Genomic DNA, 16,703 nt, shown 5'->3' with positions numbered 1-16,703 from the left:
TATAAACATCTGGGGCCCCCTCGGATCGAGTGGCCGTGGGGCTCGTTGCAGCGCGTCGTGGTTTCTTTCACCAGCTGCGTGGCTTCCTGTCGGGCTCGTCCACGGACAGCTTTCACTTCTGCTCCGTGGACGGTCGCCGCGCCGGAGATGAGTCTCTGCAGCGACGGGTCCGTGGAGGACGCGAGCCACGAGATGGAGGTTTTAGGGTGAGACATCCTGAGTGAGTGAGTGAATGAATGAATGTTTGAGAGAGACTCCGGACTTCACGCGTTCATCAGAAATTTGGGGGAAAACTCACAGAATTTTTTGTTTTTTAATTTGAAAATTGGGGGCTGTCGTTTTAAGATTAACGGATGTCTGAATGTTGCCCTTTCATGGCAAAGTTTCCTTTTGGTCCTTTACGAGAGAATTTATATATTTCAAGTATCGTTAGGGGTTCGTTTCAAGTTGTTTATGTAAATCCTGCAGGTTTAACACTCCATTTCTCCACTCAGTCAGAATTAATAAAGGTTGAGTTCTGTTATCATAATACATGATAATAATGCATTATAATTATACATGATAATCATGCATGATAGCCGGAGCTAAAGCCATTGTGCGTGTTTGTTTAAAGGTCATTTGTGATAAAAGTGCGGCTTACAGGTGACTTCCTGTTTCCTTGGCTCAGGTGGTACCACTACGATTTGTCCCGCCACGCGGCGGAGGCCCTTCTCCTGTCCAACGGGACGGATGGAAGCTACCTCCTCCGAAACAGCAACGAGGGGCCAGGCTGCTTCGCCCTGTCAGTCAGGTCCGACTTTCACAGCGTCGATATCTGATCTGAACCCAACCTGGCATTACCAATAATCCAAATCAATCCTGTAAATGATCTGGTGTTTTATGACGCCTGCTGTGTAGTACGTATAATATATATGACCTCACTGTCTTTTTCTGTAACGCTCAGGGCGAAGGACTCCGTCAAACACTTCCACGTGACGAGGAAAGACGGCGGTTACGTCTTCGGGTTCAACAAGTTCGCATCCCTCCGAGACTTCATCAAACACTTTGCTAACGAGCCTCTGCTGGGCAGCGACACAGGTATGAAGATGGGAGTGGCTTCTTAAAGCCCGGGAGAAGCATTGATTAGTGATTGATTCGGTTTTTATGCTCAAAGGAACAAAGTAAACCGCTAGTAAATGCATCGAGACTAAACCAACTAACTAGGTTACAATGCTCGCTGCAGGAACGCTCGCCGTCGGTACACGTGTGTGTATAACGCCGATGCTGACGCTGCAGGAACGCTCGCCGTCGGTACACGTGTGTGTATAACGCCGATGCTGACGCTGCAGGAACGCTCGCCGTCGGTACACGTGTGTGTATAACGCCGATGCTGACGCTGCAGGAACGCTCGCCGTCGGTACACGTGTGTGTATAACGCCGACGCTGACGCTGCAGGAACGCTCGCCGTCGGTACACGTGTGTGTATAACGCCGATGCCGACGCTGCAGGAACGCTCGTCGTCGGTACACGTGTGTGTATAACGCCGATGCTGACGCTGCAGGAACGCTCGCCGTCGGTACACGTGTGTGTATAACGCCGACGCTGACGCTGCAGGAACGCTCGCCGTCGGTACACGTTTGTGTATAACGCTGATGCTGACGCTGCAGGAACGCTCATCGTGCTGAGGCGCCCGTACCCGTGGCGTGTGGAGGAGCCGTCCATCTACGAGTCCGTACGAGTTCACACGGCCATGCAGACGGGCCGCACCGAGACCGACCTGGTGCCCACCGCCCCGTCGGTAGGACCGAGTACTCGACTTAGTATCGGCAGCCTTGTGTATTTAAATACCCCCCCCCCCCTCCCCTTCTGTTTTCAGCTGGGCACAAAGGAAGGCTACCTGGTGAAACGAGGAGCGATCGTCAAGGTCAGAGCTGAGAAACCAGCGTGTTGTTTCAGTCGTCTAAATCTTTCCATTCTAAACGCCGACGATGGAAACATCCAATCACAAGCTCTTTTGCAGAACTGGAAGCAGAGGTGGTTCACACTCCACCGATACCAACTGAAATACTTTAAAGACAAAATGGTAAGTCCCTCCTCGGTTCCAAGGCCAACTTCCCCTTTTTGAAATTGAGCTGCGAGTAAAGTGTCTCTGCTGCAGGATGACGAGCCGATCAGAACGCTGGATCTGAGGGCCTGCTCTGCAGTCCAGTTTGACTACTCTCAGGACCGGGTCAACTGTTTGTGGTGAGTGAAGGTCTGTCAGTGCAGCCCCCCCCCCACAATGACACAGTCATAGTCTGCAGTCAAGATATGAACATGACGACTAGAAACAAAAAGCAACAACACGACTTTGTGAGGAACCGGGGGGGGGGGGGGGGGGTTAGACTCCCCCCCTGGCAGGAAACTTTGACGTGTCGTTATAAAAGGGGAAGTCGGAGCTGAACAGATGGGAGGAAGGAGAAGTGACCGGAGTTCAGTGCAGTCGTTCAACCCAACAGGAAGCGCAGATTAAAATGTTCTTCTGTAACCGACCAGGACTGCTGGCCTCCTGCACCCTGGACAAGTCGCCAGTTTGTCACAGGACCACATGTTTTTATTGGGGGGAGGGGACCCATGCAGACATGGAGGGAACGTGCAGAATCTCCTCAGGAAGGTTTTTTAAAGGATATGAGGACTGTTTGCTATGAGACAATCCACTACCCACTGCACCACTTTATGTCTTGCACAATACATTTAATTATCTACACAAACCTGACTCAGGCCTCTAAAATCGTACATTACCATCATGTAGAATAATACTACTAATAATACACCATGACAAAGGTTTGCTCGACCCGTCTGACACATCGTTACAATATCACACTTTTCCACAGCAAGTCGTTGTTAGCTGATAAATTAATGATCAGTATTATTTTTTTACGTCTTTAGCATGTAATTTATTTGGATTTATAGCCTCTTTCACGCCGACGGCATCGGCCTCTCGCATCACTTTTTTGTGGTCGCGTTTTCATTTCCGCTGCATCTGCGCTCCGCCATCGTTGCAGCCGGTTGCCATAGCGATGCTGCACAGACATGCCGTGACTTGAAAGTGGCACTTAACACACGATGCGATGGTCGAGCACATTCATGGTCCGACCCGCTTCCAGGTTGGATCAGGTGAGCCTACTGGACACAAACCAATAATGAGGGTGAGTCTTTGTCCGTGCTTCCTGTCTCACTCCCTCTCCGTATCGCCATGTGTCCCACAGCCTGGTGTTTCCTGAGAGGACATTTTATCTGTGTGCAAAAACGGCTGTGGAAGCAGACGAGTGGCTCAAGATCCTGCGGTGGAAGATGGTACGTCGGGCGAGGCCCGGCAGGAAGTCAGATTACGTCTGGAAGGCTTCCATGGCGTCGTCTCGCAAACACTCGCTCACTCAGTCCTGTTCATAGTGAATGTCGCGCGACATCTGCTCGCAACGAGCTGTCTGCGCAGTTCAAAGGCTTATAATCACCATGGAAACACGACATCTCCCAGGCTTTGCAGCATGTTGAACATCTTCATCTGTGATTGGGCCGCTGCTCACGGTTAACCAGGTGACCAGGTGACCGGCCTTTACCTGCCGTCCGTAACTCTTTTGGTATTCTGATCGATCTGATCGATGAGTTGCTGGATCTCTGAACTCTCCTTCACGCCGGTGAAGGGGAGTTCAGAGGTCATTGCGTGACCTTATTAGGTTTTCCATCAAGGTTAAGATGAAAGGATGTAATTAGATGTTTTTTTTCCTCGGCAGTCGAGGTTTAGCTTTTAACGACTCTTTGTTTCCAGTCGCAGGTAAGAAAAGGTCGATGATTGCAGCGAAGAATCCTCGTGCTCAAAGATCACGTCAGCAGGACGAACAGCGAAGACGGGACAGTTCAGACCCGAGAATGGTCAATAAGTCGTTAGACACTTATTGACTATTGATCGCATCACAGACTTCTGGTCTCTCGCCCTGCAGCTTGAGCAAAGAGCCACGAACCTTTGAACACTGGACATTCAAGAGTTAATTACATCAGTAACCCCCCCCCCTGCACAAGTACGGTCTGATTGTTGGTACTTTGAGGTGTAATCTACACCGTCACGTGTAAAAAAATAAATACACGTGGAAATAACAAGCCCAAGACTCAATTTACTTTAACAGAGAAAGAAAAAAGCGGATTATACGTCAAATATTACTTGATGACTGTCAACAATATTGAAATGGTCTTCCACTGAAACACGCACACGCACGCACGCACACACACACACACACACGCGTTTAACTTGCGGCACAGGACGAGGATCTGCCGAAACTTCTTGCTGCTCGCATTGGAGGCATCAAATCAAAAACACCGTTCCAGGAATAAAGGCCAATGAATGAGGAGCGTAAATATTTATTTTCCATCGAGTCTTTACAATGAAAGAAGCAGGAAGTCACATCTGTTCAGACTTCTGACATCTGGTTTGAGATAAAGGCAGCAAACAAAGAGAAGCCCAAATGCACAGGAAGAGTCACCAGAACCAAAGGTTTGCAGGTTAGGAGGTGTGACCCCGCCCCCGGCCCCGCCCCCGCCCCGGCCCCGGCCCGTCTGGGAGCGCTCATGTCACCTCCACCACCTGCCTCAGCTCCTCTATTAGAGGAGCCAGCTCCTTCTCCAGACTCATGATCAGACCTGAGGACACACAGAGGACACACAGAGGACACTCGGGACACACGCAACACTCGGCTCGACAGGAAGGTGGCGTGTCAGTGAAGACTCTTACCCGTGTTGGCGCTGCTGCTGGCGATGAAGCTGATGACCAGTGGCAACCGATTGAACTGAACAATCTGTTCAACACAGAGACAGAGCAGAGCAGAGCAGAGCAGAGAGGTTCGGGTTCAGGTCCGAGTAGGCAATCCAGATATTGATTCAGGATTTCGTGTCGCGGTTCTTCCAGTTCCTGCTCTCTGACTATCGTCTGCCAGACTCGGGTTCTGACGGACCAGATCATCTTCCAGCATTGATCTGATTTCAGAAGCAACTTTTAAAGCCCTACGTGATGCATTGCTTGTGACGTGAAGCCTCGTTACAAAAAGGGGAGCGGGCAGCATCCCATAATATACCTCCATGTCTCGTGCTTTTATCTTTGTAACTTCCTGTCTCCTCTTAGAACTTTAACACTGTTTCACTTCTTTATTTTATATTCCACAGACGGATCCGCCTCCGACGGGACGGCTGCTTTCTGACCTGGTAGCTGTTGTAGTAGCAGATGATGCTCTTGTTTTTGGACAGGCCCAGCTTGCTGCCCTGATCCGTGGCCAGAGCGAACGTGGACAAGAAGCCGGGCCTCAGAGCGTGGACCGGCGCGTTGTCATTGGCAACTGCAGGGTCAGAGAGGCAACGTTAGGATCATCCTGCAGCAGCAACAAAGAACAGGAGGAAAGAGTTACCTTTAATAACGGGGACGCCGTCCCGGTCCGTCACGACGACGGCATGAAGACCTTCAACACTGAGGAAGAAGAGGGCAGACGTTTACGCACGATGCCGCGTCCTCCACCGAGATACGGGCTGTGGATTCGCCATCATACGAACCTCTGCAACTGTTTGTACAAGTACTTCTTCAAATCCTACAAAGAAAAATACTTTAGCCAATTAACAGGATCAGGGAGCTTTTGCAAGAGTGTCGTTAGCGAGACACAAGGCGGACCAAATGTCAGACCTAAAAGCTGCGTCTCAAACTAACAGACAACTTTACGGCATTCGTTTCATTTAGTATGTTCCTCTCATGTCACGAGTGGGGCGAAGGCTCCACGCCTCCAGTCATGCACAAGCAGAGAATCTGCGTCAACAAATGGTTTGGCACTTTATCACTAAATTGATCACATCTGCAGATGTTCATATCGGCAACGGATTCAGAAAACCTGCAGACAGCTCTGGAAGTCAAGGACTAAATACTGTCGTTGTAGTTTATAAATACTACTTCTACGTGTCGTGTACATGGACAAATGAAGCTCGTTGCGGGTTCCTTAGGCTCTAAACAGCACACAGGTCCTACTCACATCGGCCATTTTAAGGTTTGATCCCCTTTAACTGTGGAGAGAAAGCAGCAGCATCAGCAGCATGCTAACGTGGTAGCTAAAAACAAAAGCAGCTAGCGACGCGCAGCTTTCACTTCCGACGTTAAATGAGATATTCACTGTCTGAATTCACTTCAGAAGGCTAAAAGTATTTAAGATTAACGCATTAAACAAACAAACAAAGTTTAAACTACCAACATGACATACTTTCTTCAATCCGGAAACCGTCGAACAGCTACATGTCAGGCTGCGGAAGCGTCACGTGACAAACGTTCTGCATCCGGTTCTTGAAGACGTGCTGGCGAGAGTCAGCGCTGCGCAGCGGCAGCGCAGGAGACGAGGTCCGCCTCGAACCCAATTCGGATTAATAATGTATAGCAATCACGGAGAAATGGATATAACAAATACGTAGAACAAAAAGTATGAAAATACAAAAACTCAAATCTTCTGCTTTTGGAAAAGAATAATAAATCAGATAGCGAACACAAACAAATGGTTCAAAAGTTCTGTTTGTTGGTTTTCTGAGACCAGATGAGGGAATTCTGCACAAAATGCACGGAATAACGTTTTACTCGTGTGTCTTCAGAGATAAAATATATATAAAATAAAAAGTTATTTCTGCAGAAAGGTCAAGTGACCGAGAACAGTGTGTAGAAGACAGGTATGGTGAGCACCGAATGCATGTGTGTGTCTGCTGCCCCGTGTGGTGAATGTGAGTATAGCTGGGGAGTGGGTGTGCGTGTGGGCGTGTATGAGGCTTGAAAAGGTGCGCACACACCTGGAACACGGAGGCTAGGGGAGAGGCGGTTGGGAGGCCGTAGTTTTTGTTGACCGCTTTTACACGCTTTTGTACACTTTGGCTTTATTCTGTGGTTTATTTTCATCCATCCGTGCAATACACTTTTCGGACTTTGTTCAGTACCGCCGTACTTGGGCAACAATAAATCCACCCGTGAACGCGTCCTGGATTCCGCGTCTCTGTACAAACGTTTGAGCGCGTCGGACAAATACGCAGGACCCAACGCACCCCTCAGCGGCTGGAACAGGGGAGGAAGCCGCAACATCTGTCAACAAAAAAGGCAACGTGTGAAGATCATCGCGCTGCGCGCTCAAACGCCGGAGGAGCAGGCCTTCAGCTGGAGAACAAACGGACAGCTAAGCGCTTTGAAATACGAAGTTTATTCATCAGGACGCAGGTAAGCGCACCTGTTTGACGTCGAGGAGGATTCAACCTGTTGGTGCCGCCGCGCGTCTTTGGATTGGGTTGAATTAATGAGTGAAACTGGCGCAATTGCACTGCTGGAGGCGCCATTTCTCCGCGCTTGATGAAGGGACTCTGAAGTGGATTCAATGCGCATTTACGCAGCGGTGATGGTGTTTGGAGCCAGCTGTTGAATTATTCGATTAGCGTGTTTTTTTCTGAACTTTAAAAGAGACTTTTATGGATTTTGAATGTTTGTTCTCAAGAAATAAAGTAAAACAAAATGAGTCAAACAGATTACAAGCAATGTCCAGGTATGCTCTACACTGCTCTACGCGGTGTTTGCTCTGCTCGCCGTGTTTCAGCAGCATTCACGCCTAAATGATCAGAAACGCTGTTTAGGATCGACTAAGGTCGGGTGTACGTTGTAAAAGCTCAAGATCAAAGACATTAAAGGGTAAACACGCTTGTTTACAAACAACGCAAAGTGCAAGTCAAGACGTTTTTATTGAGTCAGTGAAGGTTTCATGCGGACGAGTGACGCTCCGGAAAGCAGCAGAATGATGATGATGATGACGACGCCACAGGGCGGAGCCTCAGTCGAGGCTCTTCTCCTTGTTGAAGTCGTACGCCGAGAAGATTTTTCTATTTCTTTGAACCAGCATCTGGAAAAGAAACGAGGGAGAGAAAGGAGGACGACGTTCAAAGAATCACCTTCATCGGATTCTTCCTCGCGTCGTTCTAAATCGTTTCATTCGGTTTGTGTCTGATCAAACCCTAATCTTTACTAAATAATCCGTTGTGACTGTAAGGTCTGAGGTTTCTGATTATTATTATTATTTTAAACTAAGCGAGAGAGAAACGTTTACCTCAGACGAGGAGTTTCTCCTTCTGACGCCGTTTGTCTGTCATTTAGCAGAATTACAGAAAAGCTGCTGGATGAAAGTCTGAAGACGGTCGGACTTAGATCCTGTTAAATTTAGGGAGGGATCCGGATCCCTGTCTGGATACAAAACAAACCGGACCATGCGGACGGTGTGGATCCAGTTAGGAGGGGAGGTCTGTGCCCTCTGGGTGCTTTTGTAGTTTATAACCGTTTATTAATGGGGACTACAACGCCCACGAAGCCTCTCTCGACCGTTACCGTGGCTCCCTCCAGCTGATGGGAATCCTTCTCAAGCGCATTCTTCACCCCTTCCTCTGACCTGAATCCGATCCAGCAGAAGCCTTTGTGGAAGCCCGTCTCTTTATTCTGGAACAGAGACTGGAATTAGCGAACCAGAAATACAAATAAAAGGTAAAGATCGTTTATTCCTTCCAACACGGCGAGCTACTCACAAACGGCAGCTGGCACTTCGCCACGGGGCCGAACTGTCCGAAGTACTGCTTTAACTCGGCTGAAGAACAAGAAGGAAGCTTTTCAGGTCAGGCTTTCTTAGACAAAGGGGGGGGGCACCGTTTCAGATCGAGCAGGTGATGTTCTGGGCGTGAAACTGGACTCTTTAGAGACAGGGATGCTTCAGAAACTGAGACGCCCCCCCTGCATCGGGTCCTGGTCTGACCCCCCCTCGAAAACGACATATTCCTGCGTCAATAAAAAAATATACTACGCCTATTTAAACATCAATAAAGTATTCTGATTGTGATAGAAGCCGGACGTGACCTTCACGCGTGGATAAAGCTATGTACAGGTGACAGTATACGATGCGGATGGTTTAAATACACAAACGTATATTTATGTAGTAATAATAGTAAAGTAATAAACCCACTGCTGGAAACAGTCCATGGTATTCTTGACACGAAAAGCTCGACGATTTTCTTCGAGGGCGCCGCCATCTTTCTGTTTCAGCCTTGGTGTGCGCCGCCGCGCCGACCTATAACGGAAGTGACGTAACGGAAACGTGTAAAGCGACGCGGAAGAATCACAACTATAATAACCTTTATATCCACCGCTTAAACATCTGTTTACTCTCATTTAAGTCAGTCGTTTAAAAATTGTTTTTGGTAACGATTTAATAAGAAGTCCGAGTTGAACTCGAGTTGAAAGGTCAGTGACGTCATCGCCAAGATGGCGGCCTCCCTGGTGGAGAGTGGAGAAGATGCCTTTCGGAAAGTGTTCAAGTTTTACAAGAGAAGGAACCCTCCGCCAGATTTTAGCAATGTTCTCGACTTCTCCAAAGGCGAAGGGAGTAATAAGGTGAGGGAATAAACGGTTACAAGAGGGTAAAGGGGCATTAAACATAACAGCGTGATGCTAGTAGTCCCAGCATTATGCTAGCATTATGCTAGGACTGCTTTAAACAGTATGTGTATTTCCATTTGGGGAGTGGCTTTGAAGAACCAATGTAAGAATTTAGGGGATTATCATTATAATATAAAGACATATCTTGGAAGGAAGGAGAGTGTAAAATACACATAACCTAATCGCGCCTGTTCATTTGTTCTTTTCGTGTGTTTGGTTCAAAACATTTTTATCACTAAATAGCCTGAACTGAGTATTTGTATGTTGCCTGTTTAGGTTATTTATTGGGATTTTGCATTTGTTGATGGTGAAGAATGGGGCAGGACTTGATACGTCTTGAGGTCAAATGTGTATCATACTGAAGCTGGACTTTTTATTTTTTATTTTATGGCTGTCGTGTATATACAGTAGTCCCTCGATATAATGCGGTTCATCTTCGCGGAGTTTTAATGCAATTTTTCAGATTTTATTTTTGCACTTGAACGCGCCTTGAAACGGCGCAAGGACGAAGAGGTGCGGTCGGAGGAACTGCAGCTTTATCCACTTTGTGGGTGTTTCTGGATCCCAGCTGACTATGGGTGAGATGCGGGGTACACCCCACAAACGTGTGTGTGTGTGTGTGTGTGTGTGTGTGCGCGCGCGTGTGCGCTGACAGGTGGTTCCGCTGAAGCTGGACCCTGCTACCGTTAGCGATGCAGAGGCAGCAAGGGTCGGGTTGCGGCCCGTCAGAGACTGGACAGCCTTCGAGCTGCGGGGTTACCCAGGTAACAAGCAGCGTGACGAACACAGAGCTGCCCCCCCCCCCCCCCCCGGAGCTGCTCGAGCTTTCATAGTTGTTGTGTCCCGTCACAGGGCTCTAGTGAGACTCTCTGAATGAATGCTTTTTATTTGACTCCTTCATGTCCCGTTTAGGATTCATCTTCATCCCCGACCCGTTCGTGCTGGGCTCCCAAGCCTTCTGGGTCAGGCAGTGCCTGAAGACTTACCCCCGAAAGCCGAATGTCTGCAACCTTGACATGCACATGTCTCCGTCTGACACGCAGGACATCTGGGACAGGAGTGTCCCCGACCTCAGGTACGCTAGCAGTGAGCTGCGGTGATGATGAGGAATATATTTATTAGATAGAATGTTAGAGTACAAGTACAGTCACACAGTAGCATGTATTACAGTACGAGTACAGTCACACAGTAGCATGTATTACAGTACAAGTACAGTCACACAGTAGCATGTATTACAGTACAAGTACAGTCACACAGTAGCATGTATTACAGTACAAGTACAGTCACACAGTAGCATGTATTACAGTACAAGTACAGTCACACAGTAGCATGTATTACAGTACAAGTACAGTCACACAGTAGCATGTATTACAGTACAAGTACAGTCACACAGTAGCATGCATTACAGTACAAGTACAGTCACACAGTAGCATGTATTACAGTACAAGTACAGTCACACAGTAGCATGTATTACAGTACAAGTACAGTCACACATCCTGTCTAAGAGGAGCATTTCTTGCGGTCTTGTTTCCGTTGAAAGTCCTTCGTACATAAATCGACATTTAACAATACAAATAAACTAATATTAAATTACTCCACAGATGCAAAATAACAAATTAAAAATAAATTCCGGTGCCACGCCTTAAAGCGTTTTAGTGAAACTAGAATAATGGCTAACAGAGAGCACGCGCGTCTTTGGAGAGCTTCTTTGCTAAAGTCCAACTGAGGAGGAAGGAGGCTCGAATCCCATCTGTGTGGAGTTGGTATGTTCCCCGGTTTCCTCCAAAAACACGGTGAATTGATCTGTAGGGTCTAAATCTGCTGCTAGTGGTGTATTGTGGGTAATGTAGGCAGCACATTGTATCACTATAGAAGTCTCGAGTAAGAGTTTGTGCTTCTGTGGTATTAAATGATCCAGCAACAGTTTCCTGTCCGCGTGTGAAGACTTTGATCCCGTCCACAGGTTACCTAGGTTACCGTCCTCTGGAAAACGACGGCCCGACACCCTCCTGGAGCGGCTGCGCTGGGTCACCCTGGGCTACCATTATAACTGGGATACCAAGGCAAGCGTCCCTCCGACCCCCCTTTACAGGACACGGGACGTTACCGTCGTGTACAGCAGCAGATTATTCTGGTCTGTCCGTGCGCTGTCTTCTGAGGATGGGAAGTCCTCTGTCCTCCCGTCCTCGGGAGTGGACGCTCTAATAGCGGTAGCAGCTCGCTAATGTCCGGCGTCTCGACCGAGGGCTTAGCTGGAGGATGAATGATTGTTGCCGGTGAAGATCCAGATGAAACAGGAAGTAACTCCAGACGTAAATAAAAACGAACACAAAACACGAGCGGCAGGCGCTGCGCTCTGCTGCCTCACACTTTAGATTTTTAAGCCATCTGTCATGTTTAATTCCTGCTTCCACATTCAGGGAATCAGCCCCTTCACCGAATGGCTTTATTTTATTATGCTTTTATTTTGAAATACTTTTTTGATGGAATATAAACGTATGAACGTTCGGCCAAATCAAAAGACATTTTTTCCATGTCTCCCCAGACTTACTGCGCTGACCGTCGCACCCCCTTCCCGGCTGACCTCCACCAGCTGTCCCGCCATGTCACGGCTGCCTGTGGATTCCCAGGGTTCGACGCCGAGGCTGGGATCCTCAACTACTACCGACCCGACTCCTCTCTGGGGATCCATGTGGACGAATCGGAGCTGGACCACAGCCGTCCTCTTCTGTCCTTCAGGTGATGGAGGAAGAACCGATCGGGGGGGGGGGTCAGATGGCCCAGATATAAAACGCGTTTTACTTTCACGGGAGACAGGTTGTGTTGCCTGAAAACCGCCTCACCTGCCCGTCCTCCTGTCTTTGTCCTTTAGTTTTGGACAGTCGGCCATCTTCCTCCTGGGCGGGCTCTGCAGGCGGGACCCCCCCACGGCCATGTACATGCACAGCGGGGATCTGATGCTGATGTCGGGGCAGAGCCGCCTCCTGCACCACGCCGTCCCACGCATCCTCCCGGCACCGCGGGGTCACGCGTCTTCAGGCATGGAAAGCTCCAGCCGGGTCTCGTCCCCTGGCGACGGCTCCGTGGTGGAGACGCCGTCCCAGGAGGACTGGGAGGCCTGCGTCGGGTACATCCGGAGCTCGAGGGTGAATGTGACCGTCAGACAGGTGCTGGCGCCTGGACAGACGTTCCCAGGAGCGTCTTCCTCTCACCGAGGGACAGACGTCGGCCGGACGGGGGGGAACCATGACGAAGACGGAGAGTGTGGGAAAAGGAAGAGGAGCAGAGACTCTGAGACATGAAGACGCAGGTCCAGCTGCAGAGACTGAGACATGGAGACGCAGGTCCAGCTGCAGAGACTGAGACATGGAGACGCAGGTCCAGCTGCAGAGACTCTGAGACATGAAGACGCAGGCCCAGCTGCAGAGACTGAGACATGGAGACGCAGGTCCAGCTGCAGAGACTGAGACATGGAGACGCAGGTCCAGCTGCAGAGACTGAGACATGGAGACGCAGGTCCAGCTGCAGAGACCGAGACATGGAGACGCAGGTCCAGCTGCAGAGACTGAGACATGGAGACGCAGGTCCAGCTGCAGAGACTGAGACATGGAGACGCAGGTCCAGCTGCAGAGACTGAGACATGGAGACGCAGGTCCAGCTGCAGAGACTGAGACATGGAGACGCAGGTCCAGCTGCAGAGACTGAGACATGGAGACGCAGGTCCAGCTGCAGAGACTCTGAGACATGAAGACGCAGGTCCAGCTGCAGAGACCGAGACATGGAGACGCAGGTCCAGCTGCAGAGACTGAGACATGGAGACGCAGGTCCAGCTGCAGAGACTGAGACATGGAGACGCAGGTCCAGCTGCAGAGACTGAGACATGGAGACGCAGGTCCAGCTGCAGAGACTGAGACATGGAGACGCAGGTCCAGCTGCAGAGACTGAGACATGGAGACGCAGGTCCAGCTGCAGAGACTGAGACATGGAGACGCAGGTCCAGCTGCAGAGACTGAGACATGGAGACGCAGGTCCAGCTGCAGAGACTGAGACATGGAGACGCAGGTCCGGCTGCAGAGACTGAGACATGGAGACGCAGGTCCAGCTGCAGAGACTGAGACATGGAGACGCGGGTCCAGCTGCGTCTCCCGTTAGCACGGCGCTCGTCCTGCAGGCTCTGCTGCAACAGGAGCAATAATAAAGAGCAGTTTATTGAAATGTGTATTTTTATTATCTTTGTTAATCAGTGGAGTCAGAGACGGCTTTTTTATTTTTATTTTTGTTGGGAAATCTTTAACAGATGTCTTTTGGGGCCTGTGAAATAACCAGAGGGGCTGAAGCACAGAGTCTGTTCGGTTTGCTTTTCCTCAAAGTTCCTGGAGATTCCTTCAAATCGAGCGGGACACATGCGAGCAACATTTTGTGTAAAAGATGTTCCTGGATCAGCTCGGGATGAATGTTTTACGTTTTTTATGTGAACGCATATTTTTAAAGATCTAAAAAATTTCATCCAATGAAGCAAATAGAAAAGCCCAGAGGCGGCTCCGGAACCGGAGCGCTCCTCCTGCGTGGCGGCTCTAGAACCGGAGCGCTCCTCCTGCCAGGCGGCTCTGGAACCGGAACACTCCTCCTGCCAGGCGGCTCCGGAACCGGAGCGCTCCTCCTGCCAGGCGGCTCCGGAACCGGAGCGCTCCTCCTGCCAGGCGGCTCCGGAACCGGAGCGCTCCTCCTGCGTGGCGGCTCCGGAACCGGAACGCTCCTCCTGCCAGGCGGCTCCGGAACCGGAACGCTCCTCCTGCGTGGCGGCTCTAGAACCGGAACGCTCCTCCTGCCAGGCGGCTCCGGAACCGAAGCGCTCCTCCTGCCAGGCGGCTCCGGAACCGGAGCGCTCCTCCTGCGTGGCGGCTCTAGAACCGGAGCGCTCCTCCTGCGTGGCGGCTCTGGAACCGGAGCGCTCCTCCTGCGTGGCGGCTCTGGAACCGGAGCGCTCCTCCTGCGTGGCGGCTCTGGAACCGGAACGCTCCTCCTGCGTGGCGGCTCTAGAACCGGAGCGCTCCTCCTGCCAGGCGGCTCCGGAACCGGAACGCTCCTCCTGCGTGGCGGCTCTAGAACCGGAACGCTCCTCCTGCCAGGCGGCTCCGGAACCGGAGCGCTCCTCCTGCGTGGCGGCTCCGGAACCGGAGCGCTCCTCCTGCCAGGCGGCTCTGGAACCGGAGCGCTCCTCCTGCGTGGCGGCTCTGGAACCGGAGCGCTCCTCCTGCGTGGCGGCTCTGGAACCGGAGCGCTCCTCCTGCGTGGCGGCTCTGGAACCGGAGCGCTCCTCCTGCGTGGCGGCTCTGGAACCGGAGCGCTCCTCCTGCCAGGCGGCTCTGGAACCGGAGCGCTCCTCCTGCGTGGCGGCTCTGGAACCGGAACGCTCCTCCTGCGTGGCGGCTCCGGAACCGGAGCGCTCCTCCTGCGTGGCGGCTCCGGAACCGGAGCGCTCCTCCTGCCAGGCGGCTCTAGAACCGGAGCGCCCACTCATGCTCTCACGGCTCCACCGATCCATTCGGCCACCATTCTGCCGACGTCTCTTCCTGCATCCAGGATGAAGGCGTGGCGGAAGCCCCTTTCACACAGCCTGAAGTCCCCCCCCGGGAAGGCCTGCTTGATGTCATGGTAGTACTGAGTCGGGCACCAGTGGTCTGTCGAGCCGTAATAAAAGATGAGCTGAAAGACAAAAGTGAAAAGAGCGACCGTTTGAATAAATGGGTCCTGAAATAGCGACTCGTATTCCAGATCAGCCTCTTCCTACCTTTCCAAGGTTCCTCTGAATGGTTGCGTTGTCTCTTTCCAGAACTTCCCTCATTTCTTGACCCCCCAAGTACATGGCGTTGGCTGTGGAAAAAATAGAACGCAAGAATGACGTGTTTTCCAGACATTCTAGATCTAGAGAGAATAAATTACACAGTCTGAGGCGGCTGCGATCCGGATCATGTTCATAAGAGAACACGATTCCAATGTAACACACGAAAAGATTCAATTTCAGTTTGTGAAGAAAAAGTGAAAATGCATGAGAATTAAAAACATCTCACTCGATGTTGCTGTTTTAAAATGTGGGATTTTTATATTTTGCATTTCATTCCAGGCCGTGTCTGTTTCCACTTCCTAGGTTCTGTATTGTGTCGATGTTTAAATGTTCGCATGCACCCCCCCCCCCCCAATGTAACTTTGCACTGACCATAATAAAGTTCACTTCTCCTATAGGCTAATCCCACCACGGTTTAGCTAACCTGCAGCATCCCCACTGAGCAGGTCTACAGCAGGTTGGACCACAGCTCGGTCCAGAGAGCGGACCCCCCCGAGCAGCAGTCTGATCAGGCCGGCTTTGAGGCCCTCGGGCAGCAGGGAGAGCAGGAAGAGAGGGAGGTAGGCCACGTAGCGCAGGCGACACAGCAGGGGGGTCAGCGCCTGCCCCTGGGGGGTCTGAGCCATGCGCTCGATGGTGGGGAACAGCAGGACGGCCTTCACAACCTAGTCACACACAAGATCCCCCCCCCGGGGGGGGGGGACACGAGCCGTAAACAATCAGAAAATGATCATAAAAAAATGTGGAAAACTTTGTTAACCTTGAGTTCGGGCCTCCTCTTCATCAGTTCCAGAATGATGTAGCAGCCAATGGAGTGTCCCACCAGGATCAGCGCGGTCTCCATGGGAACGTGCTCCCTGAGGAAGACCAGTTTGTGTTCAATCTGCCCGTTCAGGCCAAACACGTCGCCCTCTGCTGACGAGGAGGCGTCTGGAGGAAGAACATCGCACCTCTGTGAAGTAACAAAAAAAAAACGGACGAGCAGGAGGACAGTCTAAAATAAAATGCAGACACTTTTCCTCCACAGTGACTCCGAAATGATTCGCTTAAAAAAACAACCCCAAATCAAACGTGGAGAAATTAAGTGTTTTTTTTAACACATAATCTTCACAAATATTTTGAGGGGAAAATAATCTGTTTTGTTCGAGCTAACCTTTGTATATTCTGTTCGTGTGGATTTTCGGCCTGTTTTATTAATCTGTATGACGAGCAAAGCTTCTATTGATTGATTGATCCTTTCATGATTCCTGCTCTCTCTCTCCTCACGCGCCCTCGGGGCCAGAAGGAAGCTGCGGAGACGCCGGGAGCGATTCCTACCTTCCACCATGTCCATGGAGCACGGCGGCACGCAGTGGCCGGCGTGGCCGACAGCCCACA

At 50.7% G+C, this 16,703-nt stretch overlaps 5 protein-coding genes across 5 annotated transcripts; 2 read left to right on the top strand and 3 right to left on the bottom strand.

Moving 5' to 3' along the window:
- Positions 1-137: 137 nt before the first annotated feature.
- On the top strand, positions 138-4,039 carry dapp1 (dual adaptor of phosphotyrosine and 3-phosphoinositides). Its single transcript, XM_068751956.1, has 9 exons — positions 138-206; positions 668-790; positions 944-1,077; positions 1,647-1,777; positions 1,856-1,903; positions 2,000-2,062; positions 2,138-2,223; positions 3,228-3,315; positions 3,788-4,039. The coding sequence occupies exons 1-9, from the start codon at positions 148-150 to the stop codon at positions 3,809-3,811; spliced, it is 756 nt and encodes a 251-aa protein (XP_068608057.1). The 5' UTR covers positions 138-147; the 3' UTR covers positions 3,812-4,039.
- Positions 4,040-4,360: 321 nt separating this feature from the next.
- lamtor3 (late endosomal/lysosomal adaptor, MAPK and MTOR activator 3) lies at positions 4,361-6,316 on the bottom strand. The gene is made up of 7 exons (XM_068751954.1): positions 6,246-6,316; positions 6,021-6,051; positions 5,554-5,588; positions 5,412-5,470; positions 5,209-5,342; positions 4,745-4,808; positions 4,361-4,653 (listed from the first exon to the last, which is right to left on the bottom strand). The coding sequence occupies exons 2-7, from the start codon at positions 6,027-6,029 to the stop codon at positions 4,580-4,582; spliced, it is 375 nt and encodes a 124-aa protein (XP_068608055.1). The 5' UTR covers positions 6,030-6,051; positions 6,246-6,316; the 3' UTR covers positions 4,361-4,579.
- Positions 6,317-7,733: 1,417 nt separating this feature from the next.
- On the bottom strand, positions 7,734-9,115 carry slirp (SRA stem-loop interacting RNA binding protein). Its single transcript, XM_068752239.1, has 4 exons — positions 9,009-9,115; positions 8,578-8,636; positions 8,384-8,491; positions 7,734-7,904 (listed from the first exon to the last, which is right to left on the bottom strand). The coding sequence occupies exons 1-4, from the start codon at positions 9,073-9,075 to the stop codon at positions 7,836-7,838; spliced, it is 303 nt and encodes a 100-aa protein (XP_068608340.1). The 5' UTR covers positions 9,076-9,115; the 3' UTR covers positions 7,734-7,835.
- Positions 9,116-9,292: 177 nt separating this feature from the next.
- alkbh1 (alkB homolog 1, histone H2A dioxygenase) lies at positions 9,293-12,926 on the top strand. Its single transcript, XM_068751957.1, has 6 exons — positions 9,293-9,436; positions 10,137-10,245; positions 10,394-10,556; positions 11,454-11,544; positions 12,027-12,220; positions 12,354-12,926. Exons 1-6 carry the CDS (start codon positions 9,308-9,310, stop codon positions 12,781-12,783), a joined length of 1,116 nt encoding a protein of 371 aa, XP_068608058.1. The 5' UTR covers positions 9,293-9,307; the 3' UTR covers positions 12,784-12,926.
- A 1,991-nt stretch (positions 12,927-14,917) lies between these two features.
- ldah (lipid droplet associated hydrolase) lies at positions 14,918-16,698 on the bottom strand (the record flags this gene model as incomplete). The annotated part of the gene is made up of 5 exons (XM_068752025.1): positions 14,918-15,187; positions 15,273-15,355; positions 15,751-15,991; positions 16,087-16,256; positions 16,644-16,698. Coding segments are annotated over 5 exons (738 nt in total), but the record flags the coding sequence as incomplete, so codon positions are not given.
- Positions 16,699-16,703: the final 5 nt, after the last annotated feature.

Source organism: Brachionichthys hirsutus, chromosome 18, assembly GCF_040956055.1.
Source record: "Brachionichthys hirsutus isolate HB-005 chromosome 18, CSIRO-AGI_Bhir_v1, whole genome shotgun sequence".
Lineage (NCBI taxonomy): Eukaryota > Metazoa > Chordata > Actinopteri > Lophiiformes > Brachionichthyidae > Brachionichthys > Brachionichthys hirsutus.
This window is presented reverse-complemented; position numbering and strand designations above follow the sequence as displayed.